This window comes from Pempheris klunzingeri, chromosome 23, assembly GCF_042242105.1.
Source record: "Pempheris klunzingeri isolate RE-2024b chromosome 23, fPemKlu1.hap1, whole genome shotgun sequence".
Taxonomy (NCBI): domain Eukaryota; kingdom Metazoa; phylum Chordata; class Actinopteri; order Acropomatiformes; family Pempheridae; genus Pempheris; species Pempheris klunzingeri.
In genome coordinates, this window is record NC_092034.1 from 9,664,308 (window position 1) to 9,681,717 (window position 17,410).

Here is a 17,410-nt window from a genome sequence, read left to right on the forward strand (position 1 = left end):
TATCACATTCAAATTGATGTCATAGTTCAGTATCCCTATAATAAAGCTGTGTGTCAAGATAATAGTTGCATACCATACATGATACACACACTTAAATCTAAAGTTCAGATCTTTCAATTCCAGTTTTAACCTTTCTTACTCTTGACAGAACAAGAAAGTGGAATTAAAGAAAATATCAGGTTAAATCACCAGTGACTCACACTTTGGAGAGCAGATATTTCTATATTTTCTCAGACACAGCACTTGCAACCACTGATTTAATGGTTTTTCTTAAACAAAATGAGAACAGACGTCCTTTCAACAATGCACTTTGGTGACTCATTATATGAATGATGAAAATCAGACCCTTTTGATCGCACACATTAGCTGTGTTTTTATGGCTGCCAGGTTCAGCGCTCTCATTATCATAGCTGAAAAATGTATTTTGGTGACCATGTGGGTCAGTCAAATGACCGTGGAGCCATTATTTGCTTTTCTACTGTTGTCAAATGAATCATACTTGACTTTTATTAGGTTATCAGTGGATGTTCACCTGTCATTCCCATTAATCTTTTCACAGGACTGTGAGGAAGAGGAGGCTGAAGCATTTGATGTGAGCCTTACCAAGAATGCGCAGGGACTGGGGATCACTATTGCTGGCTATGTTGGAGATAAAAATTCAGGTGAGGAATATCAGATTGATCTTTCAGAAAAGAAGAGCAGTTAACAACACTAATATTACTAATAATAATGATAAATAATAGTAACTTGGATTTAGTTAGATTTAAGTGTCATTTTGATGTTTGACAAAATTTGCATTTAAGCGATGAACCCCCCCAGCGTGTAGTATTATCCCCCAGCATCGTTTAGCATATTAATTTGGCTACGAACGGAGCTCTCATTAACCTTGTTTCAAGCCGTCGCAACTAATTTCAGCAAAAAAGCTCCAAAACCACTGGACGCTGCCTGTCCAATGTTAGCTTGGGGCATTCAGCAGCTAAAGATACAGACATTTTCCTGAGGAGGCCAAAGCGGAGCTAAAAAAGGGTGAATATTAGACTGAGGTTCACATGGTGTGCTTAAACACGGCTTCAGATGCTATTGTAGCCCCGTGTCTGCTGGGTGTGACACTTGTTTGCCAACAGGTGAGCTACAACAACTTGATAAGGTGATGTCACTGTCAGTGTTTTTAGCTTTTTCCGCCCCCTCAAAAGTGTCCAAAAATCACTTTTGAAACCTTTTTTTCACTTTTATTGGCCTGTAAAATGTAGCAATTAGCCACAGCATAATGGAACCACAGACAGCCTTTTATTATATCCTGTTATAGTCACTGCATTGAGTATTGAATTGCCTTGACGATAAAGTACTCCACATTCTGTCTTTATTAAGTGCACTTCATCACATCATTGTTTATGACTAATGTAATATTGAAGTATGGTTATTAACACTGACTTTTAACATCAAACTGTAACATCTGTTTGCTTTTTTCCTTTCTCCTTGGGTCCTTTTTAATGTCATTATCCATGGCTTCGCTCCCCATCTCTTTACTTATCTTTTTTGTCCTCAGAACCCTCTGGTATTTTTGTTAAGAGCATAACAAAAGACAGTGCTGTAGATCAAGATGGCCGCATTCATGTTGGAGACCAGATAATAGCTGTAAGTACCCCAATTATGGTCTTTGTAGCTATTACTATTTTCTCCGTCTTCAGTGGCATGAGGTAAAACATGCAGTGAATGTTTTATACAATCTAATATGGTGATCTCATTTAGTCAATGTGGGGAAATTACCAGATGAATAATGAATAATTCAGAAATAACTGAAGTGTTTTTTTTTTCATGTGACTAAATATAAAAGAATCTTAGCACACTGAGGAATTATTTTCATTATTGCAGGACATTAACAATGAATTTAAAGTGTGTGGGCTTTCGTCAGCCATTTGAATGATGAGTTATTGTTGCTGTGTGTTTTCTAAAGCTCTCACAAACTCTTGTGTTGTTCTGGTGCATTGTATGTGTGTGTGTGTGCAGGATTTTGTTTCTAAGCATAATAATGATGATATGCTTTTGGACCCAATTTAACAAAACACAAAAATTAATTGACTGAATTCTTAAAACTTGTGCATTTTTACCTGTCCTAAATAATGTAAACACGTAAAGTGAATGGTTAAAATTGATGAGAATACTCTGTTTCTACGCCTGCTTGTGTTTATAATAATTTTGATGAACTGTGTTTCAGTTTCACCTCTAAGAACATAGATGGCAGTTCAGCACACTTACAATGTCTGTGCAAGCTGTTGTCTAATCCATGGGCTCACAAATGATCGCCCTCTGCAGGTCGATGGCGTAAACATCCAGGGTTACACCAATCAACAGGCAGTGGAAGTGCTGAGACACACAGGCCAGACGGTCCACCTTAAGCTGATCCGGCGGGGCTTCAGGCCCGACGACATCCCCCCCGCTGCGACCCCCAGTGTCACCGTCCTGTCCCCTACCACCACCATCCCCACCACCGCAACTGTCATGAGGGAGCTAGAGCTGGAGAGGAAGATGGCTGAGGAGGCTGCTCAAGGTAGGAAGACTAAAGTGACAGGAATTTAATGAGGATAGACAAAAACACATTCCATGTTGCTCATCATCCTGACAAGGAAGGTGTCATTTGATGTGTAAATGTGGTTCAGACCGGAGTTTTCATGATGCAGTGATGACTGACTCTAAATGGAAACTTCAAACACTTTTATCAATGTGGTTAAAATACAGAAACAGAACCTTCTCCAGCTGCATATGAAAAACATCGAGTCAAGCTGTGCTCAAATACAGATATATTAGAGATTGAGAAATATGGCCTCCTGCTAAATATGTACTGTAGCATACATCTTTATGCTGCTACAGGAAGATTGTTAACATTAACTGGTCTTAATATTGAAAAATGAATTACTTTTTGCCTGTTCCACTCATTATTATCATATCATATATAGTACTGCAAGAATCTTAGGCAGGTGTGAAAAAATGCTGTAAAGTAAGAATGCTTACAAAAATATAGAATTTATTTATATCAATTTACACAATGCAAAGTGAGCAAGAAGAAACTAAATCAAGTCAATATATGGTGTGACCACCCTTTGCCTTCAAAACGCCATCAGTTCTTCTAGGTACAAATGCACATTGTTTTGAAGGAACTCAGCAGGTAGGTTTAGGTTTAGATTCTTGAAAGCATTGTTACTTTGACAAAGGCTAAGATGACGAAGCAATTTTCTCAGACATGGAAATAAAGTTCACCACAAAGTCTGTCAATTGCTACTCTTATTTATAATTATGTTGCACTGACAGAATAATGCACAGGCTAGGCTGACCCAATAACCACATTTCTGCAGAAAGAACCCAGAACTTTTCATTATGTTGTTTAGACCCCGTCTGGTATTCAATGATACATCTGCAGGTGATGCTCAACATCTGATAGAGCATTCACACTAACTAAGAAATCAACAGCTGAGGTCTGCAATGTATGTGCTGGTACTGGTACCCATGATATGCTTCATTTTTTTTAAATAACTTTTTGCATTTTTATAATATTGACATCAAACAAGATTGACAGAGAGTAAACAGAAAGATTCTCATCTCCAGCTGTACTGACAGGACCTCCAGGCTATTGCAGAAGCAGGATAAGCAACTTGCATAAGTTGTCAATAGTGATAGATGGAACTTGTAAGTGATTAGATCTGGCAGTAGGAAGTCGTCCCTCCCTGTAGAAAAACTAGCAGAAGGATTGACTGACAGAGGAAGCCAGTATTTTCTTGACTGCTGTGAAACCCAATAAAAAACAATTACAGGGTTTGCACTTTTGAGAATTACATATAATAAACAAAGAGGAAGGAGTCTTCAACAAATGCACTACATCACTGCAACCATATATTATGTAGTCCACGGAGATCGCATGGTAGTTTGGTGAGTAACTATAATATATTTTAGCTAACATAGTGGGCATGATATCACAGGTTTTGTGCACAAAGTTGTAATGGGCCATTTTAATGGTTGGGAGTATGGAAAGAAATTTAACTACTCACTTAAATTGTTATCAAGTCAGTGTTAAGGTTGTTGAGTTCCTTGTCTCATACCAGACTAGCTAGATTTAGTTTTATGTTAGCACTCAAAAGGTGCTGATCTACAGCATAGACTATGGCTTGCCTGGGCGCATAGGTAGTAATTTCATGGGTGACCAGTTTGGCGCCCTGTGGAACTCCAAACACATAAACAGTGGCATGAAGTTGTAAAAAAAAGTACCAGGATCATTAAGCAGATATATGAAGCCCTTGAATGTTTATAGTCTTTCATTAGGAATAGCATCAGCAGGGCCAAAAGGGAAATTAGAGGTTTCTCTTTTAAACTGAAAGCGATTATGAAAGAGTAGGAAAAGCGCACATTTTCTATTCCAAATAAATTGGAGAGTAGGTTACTTTTTCCAGTGCCTACATGACTATACTGTCATGTATCTGTGCCGCTGCCTGCTTCTGTCTGTCTCACTGTTCATTGTGTGTTTACAGTCACCACAGATGAAAAGCCGCTCCAAACAAAGAGTGAAGGATCTGATGTCAGCCTAGCCACGGATCAGCTAACAGAAGACAAACATGGTAGGAGGCTGGGATTCTTTCTTAAGCACACCAGCAGAGATACTGGGCACACATCTGACAGATAGGGCCTATTGCTGTCAGGACCACAGTGACTAGCAAAACATACCATGAGGAAATACAGAGATGGGTGCTGTTGGTGGTTTTACAGACAACTTTTTAATGGGCACAGATAAAAGTTTTTTTTTTGTGGGTCTTGTCTTGAAGACAATGTTAGTACTTTGCAAATAGTTAGAAATGTATGTTGTATTGCTGGCTGTGAATTGTTTAGCACAATTTTGCCTTTTATCTTGTTTGGTATATTCATGCAAGTACTTTGGATTGTATTTTTCAAGGGATGAAGCTATCGTCCTTTGAAGAGGAAGAACTAATGAAGAAGTGGCAAGAGATTCTGGGTCCAAGTAATGAAGTTGTAGTAAGTTTCTTTTCAAAGTGAATTCCTTTCTCTCATGCATCAAATTATACTTAACAGAATTTGCTTCCTGGGAAATTACTTCATAATTGTGAACAGCTCCAAACTTTTATCTTAAAAGGTACAATGAACTGAGCCAAAAAACAAAAGGGACCGAGTCATTAAATGATTTAATGTAAAATAATTATCCCTTATAATAGACAAAATGTTTACCATGCCAACTGAGATGTGATTTATTGTTTCAATGATAGGTGGCTCAGGTGGAGAAGTTTAGTGAGAACAGTGGCCTGGGCATCAGTCTAGAAGCCAACAGTGGGCATCATTACATCCGCTCTGTTCTACCAGAGGGACCTGTTGGTCGCTGTGGCAAGCTGTTCAGTGGAGATGAACTGCTTGAGGTACGTGAAAGAGAATGCTTAGTTAACAACAGTGTAGACCTTTTCATATTCATATTGCCATTAACACTTACAGAGGTCCAACTATCCACATGTATTTTTAAAGTTTGTTTATGGGGCAGTAATGATTAAGTTATTTTGATATACTACATGTTCAGATGCTCAGTTTGTTTATGTTGCAGCTATAGAAGCCTCAAAACAAAAAAAAACCAAAAACAGTTGTATGCTAAGACATTAACATTTTCTGTCACAGGTCAATGGTATATCCCTAATTGGTGAAACCCACAAGGAAGTGGTAAGAATCTTGAAGGAGCTTCCACTCTGTGTATATATGACATGCTGCAGACCCGCTCCTCACCTGCAGTCTGACATGGATGCTGTCCAACCAGAGCCAGAAGGTTTAACAAACACACCTGAATTAAAGGTAATGCATTTGCATTGTTATCCTATTGTATATAATAATGCATTTTGCACATTTTTATAAACTATACATTTTCGCTTGTTATGCTTGAGAGTGATGGAAAGGGGATTGATCTTTTCTTTTCCAAGGCTACATTACTTACACAGCATTGCAGCAGATGATGCATATAAATACAGTTGGAAACTCCCTGCATCTCCTTGACATTCAGTAATGTATCATGAAAAATGATCCCCCACCCCTGCATATAAGCAAGGGAATATGATTGGAGAGCAATGCTGTTTAAGTCCTCCTCCTCCTCTATAACCCATCAACCATTATTAGCTTAGCTCGGTCTGTCAATCGCTCCATTGGCTTTCCACATTGCCAACCAAGATGGATTAAGACTTAGCGATAAGCAGGGGAGGCTGAAAGTTTATTAACACCAATTCTAGTAATACGTCAGCTGCGGTAGCCAACAACATTTGCTAGAGATATGAGACATCAAAAGCAGTGTCCCTTTGGGGAAGAGGTTTTCATCTCTCCAGCTTTATCTGTGATAATGTACTAAGGCCCTAGCATCCCTAAGATATTTCCCTTTTATCTACTGCCAGAAACCTGAGCCAGAAACACAACTAGAGGGAAGCAGCCTATGGGTTGGGAGTAAAAGCGAGCAAGGCATGCTGTTACATAGAGATTTGGGGCTTTTCCTCTGCAGAAGCAAATAGACCTGTGCAGCGTACTGGTTGCTGAAGACTCAGTGGTGAACACGGCGGCAGCGACACAGGATAATGTGACAGAGGAGGCGATAGGATCTCCGTTGGCCATGTGGGAGTTGGAGATCCAGAATATCGAGCTTGAAAAGGGAGAAGGCGGATTGGGATTCAGCATTCTGGACTACCAGGTGGGAAATCTTATTGGGACGCATAGAATGTTTCATAAAGATAAAAAAAACAAACTATTATTAAGTTATTGTTATTATTTTCCACCAACTTGTACTTTTACAGATGTTATTGCAAATTTGTTTCAAACATTAACATATGAAACAGTAAGTCGTGTCACCAGGAAAGCAATACTTCATGTTTATAGTCATTACCTAACAAGGTTTTTGATATTTTGGAGTATAGTTTTTAAAGTTTCCACAGAAAAGAGGATATTCTCCATAATACTAACCAAATACATAATATTTCCTGACTGTGATAATTTACCTGTTGACCTCTTCTCACTGAACTTAATTGGACCGGCTCTGCCACAGGACCCACTGGACCCCACCAAGACGGTGATTGTGATTCGCTCCCTGGTTCCCAACGGCGTGGCCGAGCAGGATGGCAGACTGTTGCCTGGAGACAGACTCATGTATGTTAACGCCACCAACCTGGAGAACGCCAGCCTGGAGGATGCTGTTCAGGCCCTGAAGGGGGCAAAACTCGGCAAGGTCCAGATAGGAGTTGCCAAACCACTGCCTGTAAGCATTAGAATTAGTATTCTTCCTTTTGTCTTTGCTTTAATCCTGTGTGAAGATTGAAGATAGAATGTGACTTGTGCGTTGGGGTTAAAGGGGCAAGTGTATGCATATCTGTTGGGGCTACTGAGACTTTTACACATATTGCTTTTGAGGTTGTTTTTTTTTTTTTATAAAACTTGTTCAGCACGTCTGGGATTTATCTCTCTGCTTATATGCAGGGTTGTGAGTCAGGCTGTCTTTGCATCATGTGACTTAGTATCCAGTCATGAGGGTTCGGCTTACAAGGGCTTGAATTTTTCATGCGGGAAAAAGAGAGGCAGTAGGCTGCATGGTTTAGCATTCCACCCGCTGTTCTGTCAGAGGAGGCGACCAGCCGAAAATGCTCTGTGCCCTTTGTTTTATATTATTATGTTATTGAATTTTCCGAAACCACAGCCCCTCTTCTTTAAACACACTGAGGCACCTGTCAAAATATTAGGTCTGTCCAACGGCATGTTCATCGCTCCAGGCACCTGCACTCTTTGTACAGGATGCTTCTCTGTGCAAAAGTGCTTGCATTCTTTCAGCTTTAGAGCTGCCTTTCGCTTGTATTGAACCTGCTGTTGGATTACACAGTGAGACCTCTGGGCTGCCAAGGTTAGCTGGATTACAGAGCTGTAGGAAGCCTCTGTGGAGTTATCCAACCCTCCTGCTAGACGTGGAATGTACTTCTGAGGGGTATTTTGCTGTATTGCCTCTCAAAATTGAGTCTTACAAGAGTAATCCTCCAATATGCCTTCTTGCTTTTCTTATACCTGTTTGGGCTGTTTGTACCTTTTTGGATGCTACACTAAGCCAGTATCAAGACTTTTTTACTAAAGAATACCTGTGAAATGTTGAGAGTCATAAAAGGGCCATTGTGAGCAATTTCTCTTTGAACAGTTGTGCACCAAACTCACTATTTAACACTATAGCTAGTGTATGAAAAATCTCAATAACCCCTAACATCTTTTCCCATTCCGTACTAATATATTTGTACTTGACTTGGTCACAACAACAACAAAAAAAAATCAAACATTATACAAAGCTGGAGAAACTGAAAGAATCTGTCCACTTTCCTAGGGAATATGTGGATATTCCCACTCTCCACACCCATATGGTGAGCAGGAAATTACTTCATCATCCACCATCCATTCATTTGACTTCAACAATATTTTGGTTGAAGAAGGAGAGGAAGAAGGACTGACTGAGGGCGTCGTTTACCGAGCAGAGCCTGCATTGGTTAGTTAGTTTTTGGGAAAAACTGGAAAATCAATCAGAACATGCTGAAACATCAAATCAAATTGCACTTATACGTATGATATTTGCTTCTGCCTATTTTTACCAAGAGAGGTGTGTTTGTTTGTAAGCATGCAACAGTTATTTTTAGTTATCATTATTCTGACAAATAGCTGCCATTAATGGAGGGATACCTTTCTGTTGTATGAGCAGTATTTTGAAGTTAGTTAAATGTAATATTAGAGACATTAGGCTCCTAGAACTGCATGGTAATTTCAGCTATCTGTGATTGGTTAGTTCACCAAATGGCACAAAAATAAAGGCCTGTTTTGTGTCCCAGTAAGTCACACTAGTTCCATTCATCACCACAGATTGACACCAGCGAAGCAGAGCTGTCTGACGAAAAAGTGTTAGAACACACTTTCTCTGGGATAGAGGACGACACTTTCCAGGCATCCATGATTGCTCTCCATGGTAGCAGCTGCAGCGCAGACCTTGATTACCTGCACTCGTCTACGCCCAAGGTAAGCCAAGCATTTTTTTTTTACGTGACAAATGAAATGAAAAGCACCGCTTGTTTCATTACATTAAATGTTACTGCAGTAGTAACTGCCCTTCGCCACCATGTAGTCATTCTTTGTTATGGAGTGCTAAAATGTCATGAGAAATGTTTGTTTTTCTTTGTCAAGGCCATAACAACATTTCTGGCTTTGCTGTTATATATTGGAGCTGCAGCTGCCTTCTGTTGCTGTGGGTGCCCGTGAACAACAGCTCCCCTAAATGGATATTACATTATAAAGATTGTAAACAAAGACGAGTAAGGGGCACAAAAAAGTTTTCTTAAGGGTGCTAAAAACATACTCTAGCTTTGAGAAATAGACGGAGGCCAGGACAACTATTTTTTTAGTACGGGAGGATATTTCACAGAACAGATTTCAAATGTTTCTATGAGGTCAGACAGCTCAGTCTTATCGTGATGATGAAGCTCTACAGAGAGGCTGATGATAAATCTCAGATCTACCTCAGTGACAGTAAATGGTGGACCAGCTTTTCAGTATCTAAGGTGATATTTTTTGAGGAAGGAGGATGTGTGTGTTTTTTTTTTCTCTCTGGCCCGTATCTGTTTACAGAACAGCAATATAAAGGTCAACTGGTTGTTAAAGATCAAATAAGCTCAGTGAGTCCACAAAGTCAGCCTGTAAGTCCCTGTCAATTATGCAGTAATAGCTCTTTTCTCACGATTGCACTGATAGATTACAGTTGTGCTACGTTTTTTTTCTTGGTGTCTGGCTTTGAAAAAGGCCATTCATGTGCACCTGCTCAAGACCACAGAAAAATGTATTGGAAATCCTTTTTAAGGCACTCCAGTCTTACCTCTGTACTAAGGAAGAGCACACCCTTTATAAATAGTGTAACGCATGAGATGAATTTAACAGACCGAAAACATAAATTATTGCCATGAAATAGATATATTTTTATATTATGTTTTACTTGGGTGCGCACACAGCGTTAACAATTAAAAATGTATATTGAATTGCTTGTATGATAATGATTTAACGTCATATATAATTAATTTGTATACATGCTAAAAGAGTGTTTTAAGTCTTACTCTGCATGCAGAGTTTTGTAAAAATGCCTTTTATGTGCATCGCAACCCTCCCAATGACGTGACCTATAATACACTGTAGATGCCATACTATAATACAAGGATTTTGGCTTAAATATGCAGGTATACTAGGAAGTAAGAATTTCACAGTGTTGCCTGTAGATGTCTTAACATTTTTACAATTGTAGTATAGGTGTCATACCTCACCCCTTCGTCTTATAGACGCCAGTCACAGCCCTGTTCACCCCACATTTATAGCACTAGCTTATTAAAATGAACCCTCAATTTCTTGTTTTACTCTGCTTATCGAGGCCCACTTCTTTTTTTTTCCTAAGATTTATATGTCTGCTCTGGCTCCCAAAGGGATGTGTTTGCTGAGATTCATCACTACTCATTCTGGTTCTCATAAAGTCTTAAATGCTGTTATAATAAAATGACATTTTGCGCATGACAAGCTCAAGATCACCAGTAATTTCTGCCATTCTCTATTGGCCACTGATGGCTTTTCTATGGCTCATTACAAGGAGGGCAGGATGGGGACTGAGCAAGATGTATTCCCCCTGTTGGGCAATTGTCTAACTAACGGAGTGCAGAGTGGAACGTTCATTCAGCTGCTGTGCTTTGTTTTACCCTAGCTGACAGCTCGCCTGGATGAGCGTCCCTGCTTTCCACCGTCCGGCCTCGCGGACAACACCCAGACGTTCTCCCCGGAGAAGTCTGCGTCTTTCACTCCTCCGAGTCTGAGAGGTCATGTCCCGGATTTTAAGGCCATGCTGAGCAGCTCTGATCCGTACCTGGCACAGCACCCGACCCAAGAAGAGCCAGCGGAGAGCTCAAACTCATACAGCCCGTTCGCCGAAATAGGGACCAGATCTAGTGTCCCAAATGAACCAGTAGAGTCTCTTCACTATCAGAAGAAGCCACCTGTGTGTTATGGAGATATTGGAGATATAAAGATTCTAATGAAGGTAAAATAAGAAATCTAATCACATAAGGAAGATTTAACATATTATAGTCTTGAAACAAAGAGATGAGCAAAGAGTATCCTGTTTACCTGATGAATGTGTATTAGGGCTTGGCATGCAGTGAACATCAGAAATACGGTATGTTAAGAAGCATTATAACAAACAAAATAATCATCCTTGATCTTCTTTTAAGAAGTATTTACTAAGGTAACATCTAACCTCTCCCGAATCAGATGTGAGAATCTTTTCAAACGGAGTCTTAAGGTTATTTGTTTGGAATTCATTTCTACAGCCCATTCAGTGCGCCTACCTTTTCTCTAGAGACCCCTTGCTTTGTTTGGAATCCAGCCTTATATTTTCATTTGCTCTCATGAATAACTGTGTTGAATTGTCACCCTCAAGGATGAGCCAGTTGGTGTGAAAGAATCAGCAGAAGACGGTGACAAGGAAGCACTGACCTCAGGGAGCAATTTTGAAAGGACTATCACAGTTGTCAAGGGCAACTCCAGCCTTGGTTTGTGTTAATTTCTGCACATTCTTTTATTTGTTTTTTTCTTCCTTTAGCCTTCACAGAAGTGTAAATGAGGTTGCGGGACTGAAAGGCGGATTGGCCTTTACGTTTGTGTCGTGTTTTATGAATGCCAGATTTGAAGCAAAATGATAGAAAAGATTTTTGGCAGTTTTCCAGTCTGAAAGGGTAATTTCATTGCTATACAGGGTATTTGCATTTCAAAACCTGCCCATGGGGCTGCTACTGACTTAGAGAATACTAAGTTTTAACTTTTAACACAAATAGGTGTTATGAAAGTATTGTTTATAATCCTCAGTGCCCCTTTGAAAACAGTGCATGATTTTGATTTTTAACACTCTTTGAAGGTGTCGTATCTCCTGCTCGCTTTAAAATTCCTACCTAATACGTTTGGGTTTTGCATTTCCAGTCTTCTCTTAAATAGAACATACTGATGTTATTTTTAAGATCTTTGCAAAAGAACACCTGTACACTGTGCTATAAGTGAGTCTGAAAGTTCTAGATAGACAAGTCCCCAAATATATTGTGTCACTCTGAAGTTACTCCGCTGAGGATGAATTGAAAACTGAATTTGTGAATTCTGTGACAGTTTCTAGGATCATTTGCTGCGGAAGTTTTCTTTTTTCACAGCTGAAATGGCTTGTGAATCACATTTATTTCAGGCGGAAGTTATCGGTGGAAGTGTACAGTTCAAGTATTAAGGGTATCCTATTATTTATAAAGGAGTTAGTGAAAATCGATGGCTTCAAGTCATCAGTGATTGCTCTTAAATGTTGGATGTTTAAACTATTTGTCATTAATTCAGATCAAAATCCCAGTTTTGTGTGTAACAGTTTCTTATAATTTACCTCAAAGGGATGACCGTATGCGCCATGAAAGACGGTTTGGGGATGCTGATCCGCAGTATAATTCACGGTGGGTCCATCAGCCGCGACGGACGTCTGGGTGTCGGTGATCTCATCCTGGCCATCAATGGAGAGCCCACAGCCAACCTGACCAATGCTCAGGCTCGCTCCATGCTCCGACGACACTCTCTCATCGGACCAGACCTGGGGTAAGACACTTTGATTAGACAGCATCGGCCGAGTGAGCTATCTGCTTACATGTTTTTACAGGAAATAGACGATTCAACCACAAATGCCTTGTAACAATCATGCACCATGTGGGACTATTCAATACAAGTGCCAATCTGAAACACTACAATTTAGAACCAGTGCCAACATGATTTTACTAAGTAAACATGAAGTTAAACCCCTGAAATGTATCTGTGTTTAATGTTGCTTTACAGTTGTCGCAGAATCTTGCCTAAATGAATAGTAGTACATTGATGAAGCTGTGATTTCAATGAGGAAATAACTAAAATCTTTGATTCTTCATGATGTTTTTGTGCCAGTTTGAATTAGCGATTATACATTTGAGTAAAACCTTGAGTAAAAAAAAAAAAGTGTTCTCTGCCAGCTTTTTAGTAACTGAGTTTTCATTTATCTTGAAATCAGTTGGTATTGAAAAAGCACTGGGGTGTTGACACCAAGGTCATATAAAAATGAATAGTGGTGACTCTTAAAGTATATCTGTAAAAACCAGCATGGCTGCCTTGTATTTTTAGTAACTACAAACTTCAAACTTCTACCTCAAATTCATCAGGATTACTTAAATGCATGTCTGATAATCAATACATGTTAATGTATTCAGTGTGTGTATCAAATATGTGCTTTTAAGCATTTCATATTTAGTCTTTATACTTGATTATTCACACAATTGTTTCTATGAACTTGGAGATAAAAAAAAAAGTTCTGTGTTAAGAGGTATGTCTCAGTTGCAATTAAACTAAACCGTGAAAGCTTAGAGCATTAAAGGAGTTACCATTCCTGCCATCCTTTGAGGGAATTACGTCACGAGAAAATTGGATGTGGTGTTTCACAAGTTCTGCTCGCTGAACTAAACTTGGCAGTCTGTTAGCTTCGGTGGATAAAAGCCAACTCTTCACATTCTAGATCTGCTTGTGCACCTGAGGACGATCTGTGCCCATTTTATGTGTGAGTATGACTAACTTCCACGCTGGTGGTGTTTCGGCAAGAAGCTGCCATCTTGGTTTCCTTCCTCTCTCTCTCTCTCTCTCTCTCTCTCTCTCTCTCTCACAGTCTCTCCATCTGCTGTCAGGCTCCACTGCAGTCTGTTCTAAAGCTTTACCCAGACGCAGAGTTCAGAGTCAATTCAGAGTGTCAAAGCGATGACAATCTCAAAATATTAAAAGTTAAATGTTTTGGAATTTAACTGGAGAAGATGCTGCTTTTGATAAAATTGATATTTTATCATATTACTTATGCCGTACCACAGCACATATATTTTAAATCAGTTAAAATGATGTCTGGATAAATCTTGACTGACTGCATCACTCACTTACTGTACTTCACTTGCTGCATAACTTCTTTTATTTCTGTGACTAACGTGCACTTATTACTTGGATGTTCCGTGTTTCCTTTACCACCATTTATAACTCACTCTCTTAACTCACTGTTGTTTTTATCAGTAGCTTCGTATTGAAGCTGGCATGTCTCTCACTGCATGTTGTGATGCTCTCATCATTCATTTTCCTCTTCATGCACACAGGGGAGAAGTTTTCCTTCAGGGCTTTCTGCCACAAATCCAGTTCCTTTCCTCCAGGATGGGGATTTGGGGTTGGGAATGAGGGTTAGGGTTTAGGGTTTAGGGTTACCCTCAGGCTCAGAAAACTTCTCCCATGTGCGCTTTCTGTCTGCATGCCATCATGTGTAAAAACCAAATCAGCCCATCTGCTGAATATCTGTCAGCTTCACTCAAATGTGTTATTATGCCCCTCAGAAACAGCGTCGCTCTGAATTGTTTGAAAATGGGACTTAAAGTGGGTGTCAGATTTTCATCTGATTCATTCCTCAGCGTGAATTAGTAACCTGCTCATGAGTTAATGATGGATACGCCCTTCACGCTTGTCACATGTTCATCACACTAGATGATGGAAGACTTGATTTGCTCAGGCATTTCTGAAGGTAAACATCTGTTTTGAGGAGTCAAGTGTCACGGGCATACAGTATATGGAATTCATTGCATCTCACCTTGGGCTGGAGATGAGGAGAGCTCATTTGAGAAAATGATAGTTCGGGGTTACGACAGCCTCGTGCGCGCCGGTGCCTTTGCTGGAATTGAAAAAAAAAAAAACAAGTTTCTGAATGTGAATAAGCAGTTTTAAAAGAAGCTTTTCTTGTTTAATGAAAAGAAGGTGGTTTTAGTGCTTTACACCTGTTTGCATTTGAATGCCAGTTCGCCTCTATTTTTGGTAAATGACCATGTGAGTTCATAGTGAACAGGGGCATGATTGCGGCTAAAGTGGGTAATGGAGTTTCTAAAAAAGGGGCATGCCAAATTGTTTGTTTAAAGAAAAGTTTGTCAACTCATTCATCTTCGTGTGTGTGTGTGTGTGTTTCTGTGTGTGTGTGTGTGCTCAGCATCACATATGTTCCAGCAGAGTATCTGGAGGAGTACAAGGCCAGCCTAGAGCAGGTTAAAGACGACGTCTTCTCTGATACACTCCCAGTTCCAGCTCCAAAGTATGTCCCTCACACTCTACCACAGTAACTTTTGTCATGTCCTTACGCTTTATTAGAAGTAAACTTAAAAGGTGCCCTTTGTGATTCCTTGGTGTGTGTGTCTGTATCTATCCAACAAGGATGGTGAAAGTACTTCCTTCCTTTTTGTCCCTAGAGCTTTAATGAGCCCCTGACAATCATGTGAATCTAAGTTCTTTGAATTTTATCAAACAGTTGCTTCCTCTATTGTCTGCTTAGGGATATTCCTAACCTCCCTGAACGGGAAGATGGAGAGGGAGAGGAGAGTGCCTCTTACAGCAATTGGAACCAACCCAGGAAGTGAGTACACACTGAATCCACGCTTCTAATCTACTGCGATGAACATGTCGGTGGCAGATATCGTTTGAATACATTAGAATGATGGCACAAGCATGAAGCACTGACACACAAAGGAACTCAGAATCACAGCTTTGAAGTGAAAAATGTTCAAATCTAGCATTCTGGTATTGGCACCTTCCTCAGAGTGGAGCTCTTGCGAGAGCCAGGCAAGTCCCTGGGTATCAGCATCGTCGGGGGCCGAGGGATGGGCAGCCGGCTGAGCAACGGAGAGGTGATGAGGGGCATTTTTATCAAGCACATCCTGGAGGATAGTCCTGCGGGACAAAACGGGACCCTGAAAACTGGAGACCGAATCGTGGAGGTAAAGGAACATTGCAGGATACAGATCTGATAAATTTCAGGTTATGGGTTCCTGATGGACTGACTTAAATCCCTGATATCTCTCTGGCAGGTGGATGGAGTAGACCTAAGAGATGCCAGTCACGAGGAGGCAGTTGAGGCCATACGCAAGGCTGGCAACCCTGTCTCCTTCTTGGTCCAGAGTATCATCCACAGGCCCAGGGTAAGTCTGTATGCCAGTAACCTCATAATTCAAAGGTCACCATTTCCTCACCCCATCGCCTTTTTTTTCCCCACCTTAAGCAAAAGTTTGGTGCATCTGCACAGGTCAATTAGGGCACTTTCAAATTAAAGTATACAATATACACCCCCTCTAGTTCCTGGTTTGCTTTTGAATGTTGAAAGAAAGTCATTTTGAAATATTTTACAAGCGCAACAACAAACTATGCGTGGCATATTAAATATATTAGCAAGATTTAACCTCTAAGTGCAGCACTCATTGAAAATCACCGTATCAACAACATCGTTTGTTGTTTGAAAGTGCCCTCAGGCTTTTAAAGCATAACTAAGTAGTTTCCAGCTGGAGCTGTAACTGGCTTGGCTCCAGAGTCAGATCTCTCATAGTCAATCACTTTTCATGCATTGCTATCTATGAGATATTCCCACACGCTTTCCTTAACACTGTGGATACTCATTAGGCCTCGTAGCAGCTCATAATGTAACACAGGCAGAAGGAAGGACATGAAGAAGGGTGAGGATTCCTGTTAATCATGCTCAACTCTGGTGCCTCCAAACAATACCTTAAAGCGTATTCTTATAATTACCACGCAGGGGTTTCTCGCAGTGTTGAACTACTCTCGCTACTGTTCCCCTCAGCTTTTACGGAGGTTTATAGCATCTTTCACCTCATCGTTTTGGCTCTCTTGGTCTGTAACTGTTTTGGTTCACGGTCATTACTCTTAAAATTGTTTTGCAGCCATAATTGGCAGCTTTTTTTGAGTGAAAGGGCCCTAGCACCAAACAGCAGACAGACAAAGTTAGCAACTAGCTCGCAACAACAGGGGAGTGTTTAGGAGCTATTATCTTACCTCAGCAGCCAGATAGTTCCCACTGGGGTGACTGAGGACCAATCACAGCTAAAAGGAGAATGAATATTGGGAACCATATTGACACTAATGGTGCTAACCCTACCTATCTGCTGGATAGTGTTTGTTTGCTACTAAATTTGTAACTTAAAAGTTAATAAGTGTCTAAAAAAAATCAGCTACAGCAAGTTTAAATACACTTTGGCCTGTTGACAGGTGACATTACTCCAACAGAGCAAAACAATCTACAGCACAAGAGAATAACTTCTGGATGAGAAGATTGATACGACTCTCATTTGATGGTCTGCACAAAGACTGGAAACGCAGGCAACCAGCTATCCTGGCTCGGTCCAGACGACGCAAAATCTGCCCATCAGCACCTCTAAAGCTCATTAACTTCCAACCAAGCAGGTGCTGTTACCTTTGGACAGAGCCAGGCAAGCTGTTTCCCCCGTTT

General features: G+C 40.3%; 1 protein-coding gene across 1 annotated transcript in view; it reads left to right on the forward strand.

Annotated features, from left to right (window-relative positions):
* Window positions 1-17,410, forward strand: part of LOC139222594 (multiple PDZ domain protein) — a 44,707-nt gene that overhangs the window by 9,882 nt on the left and 17,415 nt on the right. Inside the window, exons 9-27 of the mRNA XM_070854398.1 lie at window positions 560-662; window positions 1,547-1,635; window positions 2,314-2,548; window positions 4,518-4,604; window positions 4,937-5,016; window positions 5,265-5,411; window positions 5,662-5,832; window positions 6,524-6,709; window positions 7,061-7,270; window positions 8,372-8,530; window positions 8,899-9,051; window positions 10,769-11,101; window positions 11,501-11,612; window positions 12,483-12,681; window positions 13,622-13,663; window positions 15,110-15,211; window positions 15,449-15,529; window positions 15,713-15,890; window positions 15,981-16,091. Coding sequence (XP_070710499.1) covers window positions 560-662; window positions 1,547-1,635; window positions 2,314-2,548; window positions 4,518-4,604; window positions 4,937-5,016; window positions 5,265-5,411; window positions 5,662-5,832; window positions 6,524-6,709; window positions 7,061-7,270; window positions 8,372-8,530; window positions 8,899-9,051; window positions 10,769-11,101; window positions 11,501-11,612; window positions 12,483-12,681; window positions 13,622-13,663; window positions 15,110-15,211; window positions 15,449-15,529; window positions 15,713-15,890; window positions 15,981-16,091 — 2,778 coding nt within the window. The remainder of the gene's footprint in view (window positions 1-559; window positions 663-1,546; window positions 1,636-2,313; window positions 2,549-4,517; window positions 4,605-4,936; window positions 5,017-5,264; window positions 5,412-5,661; window positions 5,833-6,523; window positions 6,710-7,060; window positions 7,271-8,371; window positions 8,531-8,898; window positions 9,052-10,768; window positions 11,102-11,500; window positions 11,613-12,482; window positions 12,682-13,621; window positions 13,664-15,109; window positions 15,212-15,448; window positions 15,530-15,712; window positions 15,891-15,980; window positions 16,092-17,410) is intronic.